The 21,769-nt window shown below is 41.7% G+C and overlaps 1 protein-coding gene across 2 annotated transcripts; it reads right to left on the bottom strand.

Annotated features, from left to right (window-relative positions):
* Positions 1–1,039: 1,039 nt before the first annotated feature.
* On the bottom strand, positions 1,040–20,996 carry Oat (ornithine aminotransferase). 2 transcript variants are annotated; one of them, XM_005320751.5, is made up of 11 exons: positions 20,858–20,996; positions 15,867–15,952; positions 13,459–13,686; positions 9,764–9,988; positions 9,564–9,659; positions 7,332–7,459; positions 6,420–6,542; positions 5,557–5,685; positions 4,548–4,661; positions 3,571–3,715; positions 1,040–2,191 (listed from the first exon to the last, which is right to left on the bottom strand). In XM_005320751.5, exons 3-11 carry the CDS (start codon positions 13,655–13,657, stop codon positions 2,031–2,033), a joined length of 1,320 nt encoding a protein of 439 aa, XP_005320808.2. In that variant the 5' UTR covers positions 13,658–13,686; positions 15,867–15,952; positions 20,858–20,996; the 3' UTR covers positions 1,040–2,030. The 2 variants fall into 2 exon arrangements, with proteins under 2 accessions (XP_005320808.2, XP_077880814.1); XM_078024688.1 differs by lacking the exon at positions 15,867–15,952 and having other exon boundaries at positions 20,858–20,943.
* Positions 20,997–21,769: the final 773 nt, after the last annotated feature.

Raw genomic sequence — 21,769 nt, 5'->3', positions numbered from 1 at the left:
CTGGGGCCACCTTCTGTCTCCCTCAAAAAATTTGTCCTGCCTACCCAGGGCACTCAGGCAACATCACTTACTATTTCAATGACCTCGGGGAAGTCTGTCCTTCTAAGCCTTGGTTTTCCCATCTGTCAAGGGGGATAACAGTACATATGATGAGACTTAACATTTTTGAAATGCCCAGCACAGGCTGTTTTTAAAAAGCTATTTCTTTGAACCACTGCCTATGCTCAGGGCCAGACCACGTGGTACTCAATAAACAATTTTTCCAATAAATATATCTCCTAACAAGCCCCATGAGGTCAGAACCCATGTGTTTCCACCAATGGAACTGGGCACAGGCTCATGCCTGGTAGATGACACCCTGTATCTATTCTCAACACCCATTCTACAAAGACAGGGTGCAATACAGTCCCTTGGGAGCATTTACCATGTAGACACCAGGGCCCCACCCCCAGAGATTCTGTCCTATTTGATTTGAAGTAGGCCCTGGATATGAACTTTAACTTTTTAAGTAAGAAAGTCAGAGATTCTAAAAATGCAGCCAGCATGGAGAAGCACAGATCTAAACCTACAAGTGTCCCAGTGGGATGTCCTCATCCTGTGGGGCTGCACAGCAGAACAGGAGGGGAATTAGATTCCTGGCTCGGGCATCCCCAGGAGCTGAGGGGAAACCGACTCAGGTGCATACCCTGCATCAGGCTGCCTTTTAGCACCATTTCAAAAGATGGAGGTCCTCGCCTTTGGCTGTACACCTAGCTGGCCCCAGTGCCACCCAACTGCAACTGGCCTCCGTGTAACTGCCCACACGTTTGAACCTCCTCTGTAGTGACAGGACACCACCCAAGAACCAAAGACCTGTTCCCATGCTAGGACCTGAGGGAGGTAAGGAACAATGACACCACTGAACTTTAAAAAGTCCATTCACTTTGATAGCAAGCACCTTCTAGGGATTTACTCCACAAGAATGCTCACGCCAAAAAGAAAGTCAATGAGATTTAATGAAAAGAAAAAAAAAAAAACACACACACACACACACACTATGTGACAACATGAAGTAGTCACAAGCTTTATTTAAGAAGCGAAAAGCCTGTAACAAGCTAAAAGGCCCCAATATGAGATGGAATTGTAACACATCCACACACACAGAATAGATGAATTTATAATGACCAGAAATACAAAACTCTGGGTAAAAAGAAAAACAGTAAAGTTGTAAAACATTACGTACATAACTTTAAGAAAAATGGTATCTATGCACAGGAAAAAAGCCACTGTTCTGAAAGGGGTATGAGAGTCTCATATTTTCTTTTTCTAATTCCTATATTTCCACAAGTCACCAAAGAAAGCTGAAATGCTCTTAGAAAACACAGGAATAAAGCAAGGTAAGAACATTCCCCAAGAGGTTGACATTGTAAATAAAAGCTTTATTTTAAATTTAAAGAAATATTTAAAACAAGCAATATTTTTACAAATTATCATCAAAGACTTAAAACATAATTTAGGAATGAATTCTTAATTGAAATGATGATATCCGTAGAATACTCTGGTGTTGGCCAATATGAAGTTTACTTCAAACTAGTTTTTTACATATGTTTAACATTAATCATCCTAATATTCAGTGATTACAATGATTCAATGTTATAAAGTCAAGCAAGTCTTTTGTGTAATATCTCAGATAACTTTTTCAAATACAAAACATTTATGCCAGGCAAGGAAATTAAAAAACGTATATAAATTATACTGAAGGACTTGATTTGAAGGCTGTCTCTATGCAGATAGATGCAACTCACCTTAGAAAGCACATACGCCTCAGAACACTAAACCACATGTAGATGCCATTCATTCTCTTAGTTGTGCCACAGAGCCAACTGCAGGTTCATAAATGTCACTCTACTAAGTGTCAACTGAAAAAAATATATGTCCCAAAACAGTCTCTGAAGGCATGTGGGAGTGGAATGTGCTGGCATTCAGAGCTGGGCTGTCCCAGGACCCCCATCTCCAGCCAGCCCCCAGGAGCCACTAAACAGGTCCCACCCTCAGAAAGACAAGATGGTCTTGTTAATGATCTCCACCGCCTCCAGGATCTCGTCCTCCTTGATCACCAGCGGAGGAGCAAGCCTGATGATGTCGCCATGGGTGGGCTTAGCCAGAAGCCCATTATCTCGAAGCCGCAGACACACCTTCCAAGCATCATAATCTACAGAAAAATAGTCACACACATGTGCTCATCAGAGACAGATGTCTGAACATCCTCTTCATGTACATGGTGACAGCTGGCAAAAGAGAATCGCAGTGCCTACTCAAGAAGGACGCACCAAGCTGCAAGCTAGCTTTATTCAGATTGTTTAATTTTTGGTGGTAGGGATAGTACCCAAGTGCTCTACCACTGGGCTATACCCGACCCTGCTGTTATTCTTAAAAATTAAGTTACTCCTGGCTGGGTGCGAAGCTCACTTGGCTAGCATGTACAAGGCCCTGGGTTCAGTCCCCAGTACTGTCAAAAAAACAAAACAAAGCAAAAAATTAAAATTACATGAGCAAAAAAATTCTTTCCAGGTGTGCTTGCACACACCTGTACTCACGGCTACTCAGGAGACCGAGACAGGAGGATCAAAAGTTTAACACCAGCTTTGGCAACTCAGCAAGACCCTCAGCAAATTAGAAAAAACCCTGCCTCAAAATAAAAAGGGCATGAGGTCAAGTGTGGAATTTTCCACCTCTGGTGTCATGCTGGTGCTCAAAACCTTGAAATTCTGGGGCATTTCATATTTTCAGATTAGGAATGCTCAACCTGATTATATAGGAACTAACCCCAGAAAACGTGGTGTGACACGCAAAGTTCACTCAGAAGGAGCAATACTCAAAACTTGGTGATCACCACACATCCCTAAAATGAACCTGCTGCCCGAGCTGTGGGACGAGACTCATCCCTTCACGGCATGTTCTGAACCCTGACTGCACATCAAAATCACCAAAGAGCCACTGCTGGAGCCAGTGCCCCACCCTGACCCATCAAATCAGAAATCTCTGGGGCGAGGCCAGGCTTTGACTCTTTTTAGAAAGCTCCCCAGGTGACTCTATAAAGTGCAGTCGAGCCTGGAATCACTGCTTTAAAAGGAAATGTTATCACAAGAAAATCCAAAAAGGAGCCATGGAAGGTTATTTCCAACATACTCTGGAACACTGAACCCTCCATTAAGTGACAGCTGGCATTATTTTTATTATCAACACCATCCTCATTGCTATTATCATTACTGCTCCGACAGGATCTGGGTGAGGGATAAAAGAACAGCAAAGAGGAGACTCCCAAGCACAGTGTTTTGTCCAGACTGACAGAAAATAACTCAGAACCTCCAAGTGCTGTGTGACCCTGAAGGCAGAAAAACTGATGCCTCAGACGAGTGGCGGCAGGTCAGTCAGTTAAACGTGTGCTCGCACTACTCCACTGGCCAGCGGACAGTTCAAGCAGAGGGTCCCTATACCCAACTACAGTGGCATCCAACTAACATGTCACACATACTCTAGGCTCTTCCTTTAAAGAAAAAAAAAAAGGAGTAAAATGTGTGCTTGACATACCTTTGGTTTCTCTAATAACAATTGCATTTAACAGCCCTTTCCCTCTCACAGCAGTCACAATATCAGAGGGCAGCTTCATGAGTTCGTTTCTCAAGACAATACCCATCTTCTCCGCATTTGCAGCAAGGTTTTCTTCTTCCAAAACCTATAATTAAAGAAAAATTTGAGGAACGTTAAGAATGCCCTTTTCTGGTTGTTGAGGTTGAGGCTCAGTGGTAGAGTGCCTGCCTAGCACATGTGAGGCACTGGGTCGATCCTCAGCACCACATAAAAAAGTAAATTTATAAAAAATAAAAAAAAAATGCCCTTTTCTAATTGTTGCTTGGAGGGCAACATGGACTACAAGCAAAGGAAACATGACTACAGAGTAACTTAGTTTTCTTTCTTTTTTTTTTTTCATTTGTTGTCTAATTAAACAGACATCAGCTCAGAGCTTTGCTTTTAGTCACACACCTGTTGTTAATCTGACTTCACAGCAAAATAAAGATGTATTTCATGTATATTATGATATACTATCATTTGGACACAATAATTTGTTGTTAATTTGAAGACTTTAATTTTTAAATTGCAGAGTTTCCTTTCTTTCCTCTAAAAAATCCATCCTCAGAGACTATGTAATGATTTTATGCCTAAGTCTAAAAGCACTGAAATTCTACATTTTGTGTGTGGTGCTGAGGACTGAGCCCAAGACTTCAGGCATGCTAAGCACGGGCTCTATCTACCTCCAGACCACAAAATCCACACTGGGGGGTACCCTTGCTTGCTAAGCCAAAAGTAGATCAGTAGATTAGCATTCTCTTGGAGGCTCCTGTAACTGGTAACCCAAGGCAACAGGTTAAATTTACCTTTGGAGAATGCTGTGCTCTTGTACTTCATGTTCTCTAATATTTTACCATCTTATTAAATTTCTTATTTCATCATGGGCCCAAATTAAAAATCACTTCAACACTACCTAAAGAAGTAGTTAAGTGTTTTACCTCAAGGGCTGCAATGGCCACGCGGCAGCCTAGTGGATTACCACCGTATGTAGAGCCATGCTCCCCTGGTTTAATGGTCAGCATGATTTCATCGTCACACAACACCGCGGACACCTAGAAGACAGTGAGTTCTCCCCGTCATTTCTCAGACTAAGTATTCTCATTCTTAGCATACCAGGAACACGAATATTTTTACAAATTTGATATTAAAGATACACAAAACCTTCAACAAACAACAGTTTATATCTGTCACCCTACCACCAGCAGAGTGATAACCGAAAACATTGCAAATACACTCGGTGCACTTCAATGGCACAGAACGAGACAACTTTGGAACTAAAAGTGAAAAGCTATTTCTGTAAGATATAACTTAGATCTCCAATTTCAAGGGGAAATGCTCTGTCTGGGTGCTTAGAAAAAAAAGCTGCACACCCCCTCAAGCAAGACAAGCCAGCAGTGACTCCTCTCCTCAGAGCCTTCATCTGGACCAACTATTAGTTCTGGAGAGCAAACCCAAGAACTATAACAAAACACCACTGTTTGCAATCTCTGTGTTCATTAGGCATGGTTCTAAACAATTAGTTATACCATATTTCTACACACTGGGAAAAAAGGACAGACATCTACAAAAGGAGGTTTCAGGTAAAATGCTTCCATCCAACCAAATGCCATGGCAAATTCCAAGGCATGCTCCACTCTTTAGGCAAAATCAACTAAGAAAGAAACAGAAAACGTTTACTACAAATATTCCGGGTGGCCCACAGTGCTGTTGGTAAAAACCAACCACCTATCCTAGTAAGTTATATTCCGTGTATGTACAATATGCCAAAATACACTCTACTGTCATGTATGTCCAAAAAGAACAAATAAAAACATTTTAAATTTTTAAAAATTTTAAAACCCCATCATCTGAAAGGCATGAATTGCTACAATCAGTAATGTGAAGGTATTTTAGAAGTATGCTTCAGGAGAGCAGAGAATGGAAAGAAAAACTCAACACTAAACTTACAGGGTATAAGCCACCAGAAAGGGCCTTTCCAAGAAGAACCAGGTCAGGCCTGACATTTTCATGATCGACAGCCAGCCATCTGCCAGTCCTGGCCAACCCTGTCTGAATCTCATCAGCAATAAACAGGACCTATTAGGAAACAACACAACAGCATTAATTCTCATTTTTCATTTCCACAGAGAAGATAGTGACAATTTATTTCATTTCCCTCTCCCAGCAAATGTATAATTCCGCATGCCCTCCAATCTGGAAAAATATCTTTATTACCCACACAACTTCAAGAGTACCCTATGAATCCAACACACACCAGCAGTCTACGGCAGGGGGCCACTACCTCCCCAGGAGGCCATGGGGTACTGCTCTAAACAGTGGAGAACACTTATGCAAATATGAGAGAGTTGGACGACTTTTCTGGCGGTAGCTACCCTATGGGAAAAAAAAAAAATCACTTAACTGCCCCATGAACGTTCCTCAGATAGCTTCCATGAGACAGAAACTGTCAATGGCAAACAAAATATACTAATATCAGCCTTGGTGGGAGAAGAGGTTGGCCATAACTTTTGGAGCAGAGGGACACAGCATAAGGTTTGGGAGACATTAAGAGTGCAAGGCTCCTGGGGAAGAGAGGAGGGAAACAGTGAGGGCCTGGAGGTCTGCAGCTCTGCCCACAGCACTGGCTCTGGCCCAGGGTTCCAGAAACTGTCAAAAATTAGCCTCCCGAGCAATCTCTAAGTACTTGCAAGTTCCTAAACTCTTGGATTATGTCTCCCTCTAGTGGAAAGGCGATTTAATCTCCACACTTATCCCAACTAAATTCCGAAAGAAGTAAGGCAGGAGCCTCTAGATCTGTTAGGGTAGACAACCTGGTGCCTGGTGCAGAGTTCTCTCACTCCCACTAAGTAGCCTGGATCCGGAACAACAACGCCAGCTTCACCCTGAATTGGTTCTACCATGAAGGCAGCAACATCGGGATCCTGAAGAGCACGCTACAAAAGAAACAGGAGTAAGTTTTAACAACTTTCTTTCTACCATATATGGAAATCTAAAAGCATATACTACACATTTTCCTGTCAACAGTTTTAAGTATGCAAATCAAGTTTTTTACACTTATATTCTACTTCACAAATGTAACATTTCCCACTGGCATTCAATTCCCGGACACTCTATTTCAGATTTAAATTATACTATCCTATATTTTTCTAACATATAAATATATTATAAATAAAACCTATAGCAAATGGCATTTTAAAGCTATTTTAAGGCTTTTTTACTAAAGTACTCCACTTGGGAGCCAGGGATGTGGCTTAATAGTAGAGCATGGGTGAGGCCCAGGGTTTGATCCCCAACATCACAAAGAAAAATAAAAAAGACCCTATTTGATGACTTTAAAAAGCTGGCTGAAAAATGAAATTTTATCTAGGAATTAAGCAGGTAATACCCAAGATATTAGGAAAGATACAAACCTGAAGAGGCTGTTTGGTTGGTTGGTCCTAAGGATTAAGACCACAGAACTGTTGCAAAGTACTGATCATTACAGAGAATGAGTCTGAAACTTTGACCCAACTTGAATAAGACAAATTTTCACTAAAGTCACATAACTTGTTGATTTGCAGTGCTGAGGATGGAGCCCAGGGCCTCACACATGCTAGGTTAGCACTCTCACTGAGCTATCTTCTCTGTCCTCATAGCATATTTTTAATCCACATATTCAACAGAAAATCATTCAAAATAATTTGTATTCACTATGAGCTAAGCACCATGATACACTGAAGTACCTCAAGTGCAGGAAGATCATTATATGGGATAATTTCAAAACCCGGCATAAAGGGTCCAAAGCCATCATAACTGGTTGGGTCTGTGGAACTGGAGATAGCAGATAATGTTCTACCCCAAAAGTTTCCAGCTAGAAAGGAGAAAAACAGTGATTATTCCAAAGAAACCCACAAATTTGATAAGTATTACCCATACAAAATACTTTGGGAATTCTGACTAAAAAAAGAATTCACTTTGGAGAACCTCTGATGAGCTTCTACTACTAAAACTAGTCCAATATTAAACATCTTGGTTCATCTGACCTAAGGCTACTAGGTCTGGCCTTGGAATTCCTACTGAATTCCTCCTACTGAGAGGCCTTCTCCCTGAGCCTCCTGGCTGTCGTATAGAGCCCTAAGGATAAACTCACTCACTTTACCTGGACTCCTCCCAACCCTCATCTGCAGTGCATATTTTCTAGAGAAGGCACATTTATGATGCTGATATGAGAAAGAGAATACCTTCCACAGAGGATCAGGAGTTTACCTTTTAAAACCCTAATACTGCAGGGTAACTACCAACAGAATGCATTTTCAATTTCATTTGTAGAAAAGATCCCGAGGCAACCAATCACTTTCCATTTTGCCTTCCTTGCTATTATAGTACTTTATCATCTAAATGACAGACCACTGCCTTTCTTCAGGACCACTATTCTACCCACTAATAAATGTGACTGAGGACCTACTAGATGTCAGGCACTATTCCAGCAGCAGAGGATGGAGGGAGATCACACTAGCAAGCTCCCTGGCCCTCAGGGAGCTTCCTTTCTAGTAGGGAACTAACACCATAACACATGCCAGCAAAGTATCTCACTAGGTAACTTCAGATGGGGCAGAATTCCAGAAGGAAAGGAATGTAGAATAATAGAGAGGTTAGGGGTTCACCTACATTAAGGATGTTTTTATATCTTCCCACCACCTCTGCCAGTAGCAATGCCATTAATTCAGTATTGGATTATTTTCTCAATGCTTCTTGGCATCTCCAAGTGCTACTCTTGCAAGGGCCTCCTCCTTTTCCTCCTCTTGCCCACAAGTAACCCTGTCTTTTGCTCATCTAAAAACAAGAGTGTTTTGATTCTGACCAGGCTTATGAAAAAATGCACCGATAAGACCGGGAGCCTGTCTGTTCTCTGCCTAACCTCAGGTGTCTCATCCTCCACAGCTCACCCTGCAGGTATAGGGGACTTACAGTTGGGGACAGTCTTCCGCTGTCTCTCCACCCCACAGACTCACCAGCTTCTTTCAATACTCGGGTGAAAACATCTTTGCACCCTTTGCTAATATGAAAGAGACTGGAAACAGTCTGTAAGAATGAAAATCACCAAAAATACTATTTTTGTTTGCAAGAGACAGTTATGTTGTCCTAAAACTAAGACATAAGACTTTAAAATGGCAAGTTACAGAGTTATATAAAGATTTTTTCCTTCGGAAATACTAATCTGTCACCTCAAATACCAATTGCCTCTGTCCATCAAATGAACTCTGGCTTATACTGTGTTACGGGGTTTATAATTCAACAGCATGTGTTCACAAGTTAAAATATTAAAGATTTCAATTATTAAGAATTAACACAAGAATAATTTTGACCAGAGTGACAAATCAATATATACTTTTTAAAATTAAAATCAAACCTTAAAAAGTCAAAACCTGTTATTTGACCATCATATAAAGATTCCTAAAGTTAGATGACATCACCTCAATTCACTGTTAGCTTCCCTAACCAGAATTCAAGTTGTTCCTCTCATTCTCAGGAGTGTAATGGGACAACCCCAGGCCTCCTCTCCCTATAGCATCTAAGAAGGACGTGGCACAATGGTACATCCAATATTAAGACTCAAGAGTCACACAGTACATAGAATGTGGCCCTGCTAACATATCCTCACCCCAAAACATAACAAAATCCCTCCAACATAGGCCATCTAACTGAAAAACCGCTATGGAAAAAAATCTGATATGCAGATGAGAAATTTAATCATAGGGTCACTCACTTGGGGGAGAAAGAGTAGGCGTTACGAAAATCTCATATATGAAGAAATAACTCAAATCCAACAAGAGGAAATTCCTCATTGATTTTTATGAAACATTCAGCAAATAACGTATCATGTACCAAGCAAGCACATTAGAAATATTTCATCAGTAATAAAATGGAAAATGAAATTATATGTTGAAATCATAACAGCATTCAGTGTCACGTACCTGCGAACACAATCTTGGCCTTGTATTTCTGAATGCCCTTCACAGAGTAGCCCCACCGGCGTGCGAGTTTGCAGGCAGTCTCCCCGGCCTCCACTCCTAGTTGGGGGGAAATGCTCAGATTTTAAAAGGCTTTAAATTATCAGGAATTAAGATGATTTTCTTGGGGATTTAACCAAAAAAAAAAAAAGGAAATGCTTTACCTGTATTCATAGGAAGAACTTTGTGGTAATTGAACAGTTTGGTAACATACTCCTCATATTCACCAAGTACATTATTGTAGAAAGCCCGCGATGTTAAGGTCAGCTTGTCCGCCTGAGTCTTCAGAGCATTCACGATCTTGGGGTGACAGTGCCCTTGGTTGACAGCACTGTAAGCACTCAGGAAGTCAAAATATTTTCTTCCTTCTACATCCCATACATAAATACCTAAAATATGTCAGGAAGAAAAACAATTTTAGAAAATGACTACATGACATGAAGTCCAAAAATTAAGACTGCTAGCAAGCCCTCTAATGCCTACGTGTAAAACTCTACGTATTTTTTTATGGTTAAAGTTATTTTAGTTCAAGCATAATAAACTTCAGTTTATAAGGAATTATTAAGGATATATTTTATCTATTCAGCTTCAAAATACACATTGAACAAGAACAGCATGAAAAGGTTATGAATTCTGGAGTGATACCTTTACCTAATTTTAACATTTAGCAGGCAAAATTAGGATTTAAGAGTAGAAAAGTTAGCCAGGCATGGTGGCACACATGTGTAATCCCCATGAGACTAAGGCAGAAGGATCGTGAGTTCAAAGCCAGCCTCAGCAATTCAGTGAGGCCCTAAGCAATTCAATGAGACTATTTATAAATAAAATATTAATAAGGACTGGGGATATGGCTCACTGGTTTAGTGCCCATGGGCTCAATCCCTGTTACTAAAAAATAAAAAAAGTAGAGAAGTTACACATGATAGACAATAATTATTAAAGGACATATAACAACCCATAGGAATGTTTGGCTGGGTTAATTGGTGCACACCTGCAATTACAGCAACTCCAGAGGCTAAAGTAGGAGGATCACAAATTTGAGGCCAGCCTCAGAAATTTCATGAGACCCTACCCTATCTCAAAAAGTAAAAAGGGTTGGGGATATGGCTCTGTGGTAAAATACTCTAGGTTTAAATCTCCAGTACCAAAAGAAAAAAGAAAAAAAATAGGGATGTATTTGCAAATCGTGTATCGGTAAAGATCTAGTATCCAGAACTTTTATACTCAATAACAAAATTCATTAAAAAAAAAATAGACAAATAACTTGATAGACATTTCTCCAAAAACAAATGGCCAACTAGCACAGGAAAAGACTCTCAGCATCACGAGCCATTAGGGAAATGCAAATCAAGACCACAATAAGATACTGTTTCATGCTCCCTAGAATGTTGATAATCTTAAAAAAAGAACAAGTTTGGGCAAAGATGTGAAGAATTTGGAATTGTCATATATTGCTTGTAGAAACATAAAATGGTAAAGCTGCTATGAAAAAGTTTGGCAGTTCCTCCACAAGCTAAGCACACAATTATCACATGACCCTACAATTCCACTCATAGAGTATACCAGAAAGAACTGGAAGACAGGTGTTCAAACATAAACTTGTATGGCATTCATAGCAGCCCTATTCCACAACAGTCAAAACCAATCCAAATGCCGTCAGCTGTTGGATAGTAAACAAAATGTAGTACAAACATTATTCAGCCATGAAAAAGAATGAAATTCTGATACAAGCTACAACATGGATGAATGAACCTTGAAAACATTAGGCCAAGTGAAAAACTGGACATACAGGGCCACGTAGTATAGATTCCATTTACATGAAACATTCAGAATAGGCAAATCTATAAAAAGGCGGAAAACAGCTCAGTGTTCCATCAGCTGTGGGAAGGGGGAAAGGGGATGAATGTTTAATGGATGTGAGCTTTCCTTTGAGGTAATGAAAAAATTCTGGAATTAGACCAAGGTGGTGGCTACACAACATTGTAAATGACATTTTATGCCACTGGACTGGATGCTTAAAATGGTAAATTTTTACATTAGGTGCATTACAGTTTTTTTTTAAAAAAAACCTTGACTGTAGACATTAATACTCGTCTTTTACCATGTGCCACACTGTGTTATGGGCTTTCACACCTTATCAAAAACCCCCTTATGAGAGTTACCATCTCTATTGTACCTAGGGCTAAAGAAATAGAAGCTCATGTTTTAACTAGCCTGGGCTGGCACAGGAAACAGGAATCAGAACTCAGGGAGCCAGACTTTCAGGGTCCACACTCTGCTAATGTATGTCAAGAAAATTTTTGACAAATTGTTTCCAAATACGTAAAACATAAATCTATATTTTCATTAGTCAAAAGAAAATATGTCTATATTATAGTACTGGTCCCAAATAATACTGGTAATGACAAAATATTTAATATATTTTCATCTTCTGGCACAAAGCCAAATAATAAAGTTTGGTCTAATTTGTTAAGGCTATTATCTCATTTGACAAGTCGCCATTTGACAATTATCACTGTAATAGTTTATTTGGACAAGAATCATAGGTATTAAAATTAGAAGTAAAAGTTTCATGAGTAACAGGACACTTAACAGTCTCAAACTATGTCCCCAGAAAATTCTTAATACAAAGTGAGAAATGTAACTTTGCACTGGAGAAGCCTGGCAGACACCACCTTGTCAATTGATGGAAATCAACACCAGCAGTAAATGGGCATCTCTTGCCGTGATGCACTGAGAAGGGCAGGACACCACTGCACACAGGTGTCTGACCTGACTGCCATCATAAGCAAACACCAGCACAAACGGCAGTGCACTACAAAATCATCAGCCAGTGTACTTCAAAACATAACAAGATCAAAAAGATAAAGATCGAGGAACTTGTTCTGGATGAAAGACAACTAGACCTGCCAGGCACAGTGGCACACACCTAGGATCCCAGCGACTGGAGAGACTGAGGCCGGAAGAATGCATTCCAGGCCCACCTTAGCAAGGTAGTAAGACCCTGTCTCAAAATTAAAATTAAAAAGAGCAGGCAATGTAGTTAATGGTAGAGTCCCATGGGTTTAATCCCAGGACCAAAAAACGAAAAAGACAATAAATCTGACACCTGGATGTAACTCATAATCCAAAATTCTTTTGTTATAAAGGACAACTAATGAATCTGGATCTTTTGATTAATAATGGTGTTATACTAGTGTTAATTTCCTGATTTTAGTAAAATTACACAAGATAAAAGTCCTATATCTTAGGAAGACACACTAAGTATAAAGGGGTGAAGATACATCATGTCTGCTACTTGCTCTCCAACAGCTCAGGAAAAAATGTACAGTACATAGTTGGGAGGGGATAGAAAGCATTCCAAAAGCAGTAAAATGTTAGCACTCAGGGAATCTGAATAAAAATAAAAGTAAAAGAAAATATTTAGTATTGCTGTTACAACTTTCCTTTATGTCAAAAATTAGACCAAAATCAAAGCTAACAGGGAAAAAAAGACAGCAATATTATGGTACTTTCTGTATTTCTCCCACATTCCCTCTAATGAGGCCCACCATGAGGAAGAATAGCTGCTCATTTTTGTGGACCCATGGCAACACTGGATGCCCTGCAAGGCGGAATGAACCTCACCTACAACATGGGCATTCAGTGCATCTGGGCAAATAGAGAATATAGAAGCAATTCATTTTTATAAAAAGTTTCAAGCAGGGCTGGGATTGTGTCTCAGTGGTAGAGTACTTGCCTAAGATGTGTGAGGCACTGGGTTCAAGTCTCAGCACCAAATATAAATAAATTAAAAATAAAGTCCACTGACAACTAAAAAAAAATATTAAAAAAAAAAAGTCAACTACCCAATACATACCTCTCCCTTTCTCCAGGGCGACAGGTAAAGGGTGGTAATTGTGTGCACCATATTTAGATTCCCGTTCAAAAATGTAATCCGAGGATGGAGGTCCTTGGACTGTCTTTTTAGTTGCAACAGATGTGGCAGAAGCCACTGAAGAATGAACTCCACGGCGAAGCACAGCAACAGCCTGCAGATGCGCTAGCTTAGAAAACATTATGTCCTCCAAGTAGGAAAACCACAGACCTGTCCAAAGAAAAGACAAGGCATTGAAGACAAGCCTTCCCAGAGTCAGCCTCTGCTCACTGAGCATCTGTTGAGCATCTAAAAAGGGACACAATCAGAGAAGGCTACTAGAGAACACACTGGGGCAGGAGCCAGGACCCAGAATGATTTTGGGGCTCGGAGGTTTGTGTTCTGAGACCTGGAATCATCTGATCTCTCTGTTCTAATGTACCTTGCCTTGGAGGGGGTTGACTTCATGGGCTCAAGTGCTCCTCCCACCTCAGCTTCCAGAGTAGAAGGAACTACAGACCTCAGCTGCCACCACCACCCTCCCCAGCCCACCCTACTCAGCTGGCTTCTTTTTTGTATCTGACTCTGTACTTTTCTGTGGGGAGTGAAGCAATTAAGAAAGAACTTAGTTTATACGAAGATATTAGGGATCATCCTAAAGGAAAACTAAAAGATGTGGAGAGGAAAAGTTGACTTTAGCGGGATGGGAAGAGCTTATACCTAAAGAAAGAAACTATAAAAAGTAAAATTTTTATTAGCCACAAATATATAAAAATTCTGCAGGTCAAATTTATCATAAAACAAAGGTGAAAGGCAAAAAGACTAGGGAAAATGTTCTGTAATTTAATTTGTGAACGTTTTAAACAGCCTTTTATAGTCAGACCAAAAAATAATATAAATGAAGGAGAAAAAGACAATTAGGGCCTAGAAAACATCAAACTACAATTAAGTTAGTTGTTTGAATTTTAGTACTAAAACCTGAGCAGGTACATGATGGCATACTCAGTACCTATAGTCCCAGTTACTTGGGAGGCTGAAGCAGGAGGATTACAAATTTGAGGCCAGCCTGAACGACACAGAAAGACCATCTCAAATAAATACATCCATTAACTGAATAAAACCTTAATAGAGAAAGGGGTACAGCTCAGTGGTAGAGCATTTGCCTAGCACGAGTTCCTGGGTTCAATTACCCAGCACTATTTTTTAAAAAAAAGAAAGAAACTCTGAGCATCTCTGAACACATACTATTCACTCACATATATTTCTGCATATTTCAGAGTCACGATACTGTTTCCATTCCCTACCAGTCCTAGTGTAGTGGCACCCCCTCCTCCACAGAAGATCTTCTTCAGAAATCTTCACCATAATTGATTTTAGGACTATCAGCAAGAGTCTCTACAAAGAGTTCAATGTAAGCAAACTTCCTATTTTCCTGTTGTTCTATTTTACTTGGCCACTGGCCTGGAAGAAATCTGCACTCCAGGTGCTAAATGCCCCTTTACTGGTTTTTCACAAACATTTACCCAGAATAGTAGTTTGTAAAAGTGTTTGCAAATGCAAAATGTAATAATAAAAAGACAAATCCTTTAACAAGGCCTCTGGCCTTGAAATGGGCTTCACAGAGATGTCTACATTTCTAAGATAAGAGAAGTTACCAACTGGGCTCCATGGTAACAGCTGGGGGGGGGGCAGGAAAGAAAGAGGGAGAAAAAGCTCTCCCCTTCTCAGGTGTTGTCCTTGAAGGGTTAACTTGCCCAGAGGAGTGAAAGAAAAAGCTGCTTTTATGTGAGCTTCTGCAGACTGTGAACTTCTAAGCCCCTCTCCTTATGTGCTGGGTATAAAGTTCTGAAACTACCTGAACTTGGGGTTCAAAGGACTAACTGATTACAGCAAAAGCTGTACCCTCTGAACCTGGCTGCAGCCAAATAAAACTATTTCGTGCTATCTTCGGTGCCCTGTCTCATCTGTCCCCTTCAACAGTAATACTAGACCCACCCACCTCTATATACAGTTTACCGCAGGATTGTGACAAGTCATGAAGTAGACTAAGGTACAGAAGAAACTAAGAACAAAAAGGAAATGCAAAAACATGGACAGAGATCATGTCTGGGGGAAGTTTTCAAGATAAACTCAAGATTAGGAGAAAGCTGCCAAAAACTAGGCATACTTAGTAGGCCTATACATACTTATTTTTTTAAAGACTGGTTAATTCATGTTTCAACAGAGCCTGTTCATGACAAGTCAAACCATGCACAATCTTACAGCATTCATGACATGAGCTGCCAAATTAGCAAAACACAGTCCTTGGGTTGGCTCACTTCCCTTTCAACTTGGCACCACCCAGCAAAGCCAGTGTTCAGAAATTTACAAATGCTAAGCAAAATCAGAGGTCTGGTTTGCCAAAGACTCACCAACGATTCTTATTTCTCACGGTTCAGACTAGAATACAGATTTTCCACCTGAGATCCAAGGATGTTTTTCGAAGGTCCAATAACTCCTAAAACACAATGCAGAATTTTAGGCAGAGGTTTTCATTTTTCTAAGGAGAAGATCTATAACTTTCTCAAAGGGCTCTGTATTAACAACCAAAAAAGTGATATAAGAATCATTAGACTAGAGGTGGCTGCTTACAAAAACATCCACTTGTACTGGACAGTACTTCCCAGAACATCACTAAGCTTAAAATGCTCAGTTTTCATTTCTTTATGCAGTTCTTTATGTGCTACTCAGTACAATTGTTTCACCTACTTGTTTCACCTCCTAAAATATTTCAATGACATTAATTTTTGCCTATCAAATTAATAATAAAACAGCAATGTATCCTCTCAAGCAATAGTTTGGTGGCACTCTAAACTTGGTGCAGCTTTCTAAAGAGATCTACAGCCAGAATAAAGCCTTAGGTGTGTTCAAACTCCAACCAACAATTTGACTCCCAAGACTTTATTTTAAAAAAATGTTCAGGAATGTGGAGAAACGTCCATGTATAAAAGATGTTTCATTATGAGGACGGTTCAGTATTATTGAAGCCAGATTTAAAGATAGGTAGTCAGTGTAGTTAGGTAAATCGGATCTAATATCAAGTAAAATCCAAAATGAAGGCCATGTTACCAATGCCCAGGAAAAGCAGAACAACTCTTTAGAATGTTAATGTCCCCAAGGTCCAGAGCCCATCCCAAAGAAGTGTTAATGAAACAGCTCCCAGCAAACTTGAAGATGCTGACCCAAAGTCCTTTCTGCCCAGATTACTCCTTTGGCCCACCTGTGCCCCACCCTTAACAGGACAGGAACAAAGGACAGGAATGTGACAGGAATGTGGGAAAGCTAAAAGCTATAAAAAAAAGCTATAAAAAGGGGAATACACTTGCTCTTCCACAGATTCCACCTCTTGGATCCCCTTCTTCCTCCGGAGAATAATAAAGCCTCTACTTTCCACTCTAAACTTGCCTCGGCATGCTTCTCTGGTGTTATACTTCAACATTGGGGAAGCAAGGACTCGTCACCGGTAGACAACGGTAACATTATCATATACATAAAGTGTAGCCACCTAAAATAAGCATTGGATGGTACGTTGGGGTGTCTCATGTCAAATGAAGAAAATAAAATCACACATGTGGGATACAAAAGATAAAAGGAAAAAAAGATCAGGACAGGCACAAAAAGGTCACCATGGCCAGTTTACACTATTCTGTGCCTTTCACATTTTTTGCAATGACCATGAATTACATTTATAATCAGAAAAAAAAAACACTATTGAGAATGAAATTGAATGTCCATCTGGTTTTTACATTAGACAAAGAAAAAACTTAGGCCACAAACAAAGATAAACTAGAATACGGGGTTTCACAGACTTTGAGAAAACAGCATGGTTAAAAGAAAGATAGAAGCCACTACTCCTAGGATGTGCAACCTTGATTATAATTAAGTCCAAAGGTTCATTTGTTCCTTGGGGACAGGGTAAAATTATAAGAAACTATGCTCTATGATGATTAAGCTATCAATGACGACAACTGTGACTTTACTAGTAGCAGACAGAGAGGCACTAAAAAAAAAAGGCCAGGGGGGTTATAATTTACAAAGCATTAAACACACACTGAACAACATCATTTTTAGTTAACAGACTGCAAGTGAAAAGAATCTTTGTGATTATAGAAATTCCACATTCTTTTGTTATACAACAGTTATCTGTTCAACTAATTCCCAACCGAAATGGGATCAAAAAAATCCATTTATGAGCAGAATTCAGGTAGTTTTATTAAAGGGTAATCATAAATTAGTGACATAACATTAAAATCATCCTTAAAGATGAATTCTGGATTCTTAGTTGGACTGGGAAAGGTCACAGGGCACACACACCGTGATGTACCAGAATCCTGTAAACATGTTTCTATTAAAGAGCCTTCTGTGTTCAGGTTACAGTGCTTGGCACTATATAAGAAATATTAGAACAGAATTAAGATGACCTTAAAAATAGCCAACATCAATAATTCCTCCTTCCAAATGAGTCTGGAAAAACCAAAAGAGTCAAATGTCCACAGTTTGGTGACCAGGATTTAAATTCTGTGATTCTGAAGAGTTTCTTTGGGTAATTTTGTCTATCCTTCTAAACTTCAATTTCTCCATTTGCAAAATGAGGCTGAAGCCATTCAAGGTCACCACTGAGGATTAAGGCGTTCACATGCAAACTCAAAGCTGGCACAAAATAGCCATTTAGTTCCCTTCTGCCCTAAATTCACAAGGAAACTAGCCAATTTCTACAACATAAGTCAACAATGCCATATTTTAGGTCTTAAACTGGATTTTTTTTTCTCTTAAAAAAATAAAATTTTCTAGGGGCTTGGGATGTGGCTCAAGCGGTAGCGCGCTCGCCTGGCATGCGTGCGGCCCGGGTTCAATCCTCAGCACCACATACCAACAAAGATGTTGTGTCCTCTGAGAACTAAAAAATAAATATTAAAAATTCTCTCTCTCTCTCCCCTCTCTCACTCTCTTTAAAAAAAAAATAAATAAAAATAAATAAAATAAAATTGTCTTGACAAAAATTTAGAAAACACAGACAAGAAACTTACCTGTAACCCCATATATATGAGACAGCCATTATCTTTTTTTTTCTAAAAACACTATATACACATTGTTATTATTGTTTTCTACCATCCCCTACAGAATTTACCACACAAGTCCCTCCAGAAGGGTCCCGGAATTTTGCAGACTTTTGTCACAGGTCCTAACACTTCAGGACACTTGTTTTCAGGCCTATTCCCCTGCTGGTCAGTGACGTGTCTTAGAATTTACTTGGCCCAGTTTGGGGCATGCTGTTGGCATTCTCTGCCTGTCAAATGATCCAGGTTATTCCTAAGTAGACTCAGAACTCCTAAAGTGGTCCAGATGGCAACAGAAAGTGACTGAGACTACCAAGATGAGACTTAAGTCACCCATCCCTGACCAAGCAGAGGTAACTAAGGAGGCTTTCACTCTCTGCATCCGAAGAAACTAATATTTTCACCAAGAATCCACCCTACCAGATCTAATGACCTTTGAAGATCAAAATAAGGTTACAAACTATTGTTGTGCATTTCATCAACACTCAGAACCTGGAAATGAGAACAAATTACTAATGACAAGCTAAACACTTTCAACACTTCATGGCTTAAGTAATCTACCTAATTAACACAATCCTTCAGGCTACCATTACTCACTCCCCCTCATCAGCCATCTCATCTACAGTAGATCCTTCCTACAACAGAACTGCCATAAAAGGCCACATTCTGGAGTTAATTTGGCCTGCATTATTAAATATGATTTTCTTAAATTACTCTGAAAGAATCATCAGTGTAAAGTCATCAAAAAGCCATTGAAAATATTTACTTTTCTGAGGTAACCATTCACAAACACAGGCCTCTTTTTTTTTCTTTTTTAAAGTTCTGCCAACAAAAGCTTTTTAATGCAATATTCTGGCTAAAATTCAACTCAAGTACGTCAATGGCAAACAACTAAAGCATTACTACTGAGAAAAGATTGGGTAAGCCACACCGCACCCTTCACACACCTCCAAAATCCACCCATTCTCTGGTATTTTAAGATAGGACATTCACCATCCTCAAGATCTCAGTAAAGGGCATAAAATGTGCACCTAGATAATTGTAGTCAAGACTGTGCAGGAAAAACATATGAAACAGCCTCTTTGAGAAAAAGTATCTTTTTTAAGAATTTTGAGTACTTATGTTGGGAGGAATGCAAAATTAATCTTAAACATCATGAAAAACTGCAAACCCCAAACAATAAGTTCTGTATTTAAATCTTGTTTTTATGAAAAGATTCTACTTCCATCTTCTTCAGAGTCAAGAACTAGATTCTCTACTGCGAGAAGAATCCGGATATTCTAATGGAAAACATCTAAGGTTTTTTTTTTCAAAGTAATAAGATAAAGATTTGGGATCACAATTTAAAGAACTGCTCTGGGTCCAAGTTAAGGAACTAATTTACCTACAGAAACTCTTATAACCCCAGGAGAGACTGAGAATGGAGAAACTGGGAAGTTAGTGATGTAAGATAAAGCCAGTTCGTTCCAAACTCGCTCTCCCTGCCCCTTAGTTTATCTAAAACACAAAGCTGAACGCCAAGAAGGCAAAATTCAGCAGGCCCAAGGGGACACGGTGGTTCGCCAGGAGCAAGAGTTCCGCTGAATGCAGCTGGAATGCACCATGCTGAGCAAAGGACCCTGAGAATGGGGTCTTCACGCTGAAAGGTCGTTGGCCCCCAGCCCTGGACACCACCCAGCAAACGCGCACGTTACTGCACGGTAACGACCTACTTCCGTAATTCTTCTATTTGGACAAAGGCTGAAGGGGGAAGAACTGAAGAGGGGAGGGATGGGCAGGGTTAGCGGCGGGGCGCCGGGGCTGCTCGAGAGGCGGCGGACCCGCCCGTAGGTTGCATCAGCGACCCCGCCCGAGACCAAAGTCGCCCGCCGCCTGCGGCGTCCCCGGTACCCACGAAGCACCCTGCTCGTCGCCCGCAGGAGCCCAGGGCGCCCGGGTGCCCGCGCCCCCAACGCCTCCTTCCCGGAAACCTCGAGTCCGAGGGCCCGGGCGCTGGGACCAGGAAGGCGAAGGGCCGAGGCCCGGCCCCCGCGGGCCGCGATCCAGGGCCGGCCGACTCCGCCCGGTGCCACATCCACAGCGCGCCCAGCCCGCCCAGCCCCCTGCCTCCCGCCGCCCGGGCCGGGGATGCGCCGGCCGGGTTCCAGGCCGCCGGGTCCGAGCCGCCGCGACGCCAGTGGGCCGCGGAGGCGGAGCCCGCCCGCCCGCGGATGCCCAGCATGCCCGCGGAACCCGGCCCGGAGGAGGCCGCACGCCCGGGCCCCGACCTCGGGCTCGACCCCAGCCCCGCGACACCCGCGCGGTACCTGACGGTGCCTGGGAGGCCGGGGCCGGACACGCGGCAGCCGAGCAGGTCTAGCACAGGAGCAGCGCACCGCGCGTCATCCAGCCTTAAGGCGCGGCGTCCGCCCCGCCCCGGGACGCGCTCGCCGCCCATTGGCTGGGGCCGAGCGCTGGGCACCAATCGCGTGGGCCTCGCCCTCGCCCCGCCTTCCGCGGCCGTTTACAGAGACTGTTCCTCGCTGCGCAGGTTCGAGCCTCGCCTGCAACTGCTGAGAGGGTTCTGGTCGCTGAGCACATCTGCCCGCCCTCTGCTGGCAAGAAGACCGAGGCCCGAAGGAAAGGAAAGACTTGCTCTCCGCTGCTTTTGCGCCGCGGAGGGACCTGGGGATGGCTGTTGGGTTCGACCTCGCTCCCGGCCGGCTCCCATTCCCCACCTCGCGGAGCCTTACCGGGCCACCAACACCAGCTGTGCCCCAGAAGCTGGGCCCCATGCCCTGGTGTGCGGCACAGCTGAGCTTTGCTTCTGTACCCTCCTGCAGAATCATCGCTGCGGCCAGCTAAGGCACTGCCCACCTGTTCCTGCTGATGTTAGAGACTAAACCGATGGCGCCGCTGAGCACGAACTGTCCTGCGGGGCCCTTCTCATTCCACATGTGCCATGGAACTCAGAACTCAAAATGGGTCTCCCGAGATACTCATGTTGGAATCAGAAGAAATTTGGTTATCGTTTAGTTTACAACATTTGTTATATACTGGAAGACAAAGGCCCAGAGAGGAGAAGCCAGTTACCCAATAAGTGAGGAGCAGTCCAGTCCTGTGTCTCTCTGAGGGTTGTGGCGACAGCTACAGGTGACAAGATTACACGTCAGTACCATGTTCCACGGGCCTACAGTAGTCAGACAGGGTTTCAGTTGCTAACACACAGCACACTCCAA

The sequence above is a fragment of the Ictidomys tridecemlineatus genome, chromosome 1 (genome assembly GCF_052094955.1).
Source record: "Ictidomys tridecemlineatus isolate mIctTri1 chromosome 1, mIctTri1.hap1, whole genome shotgun sequence".
Lineage (NCBI taxonomy): Eukaryota > Metazoa > Chordata > Mammalia > Rodentia > Sciuridae > Ictidomys > Ictidomys tridecemlineatus.
This window is presented reverse-complemented; position numbering and strand designations above follow the sequence as displayed.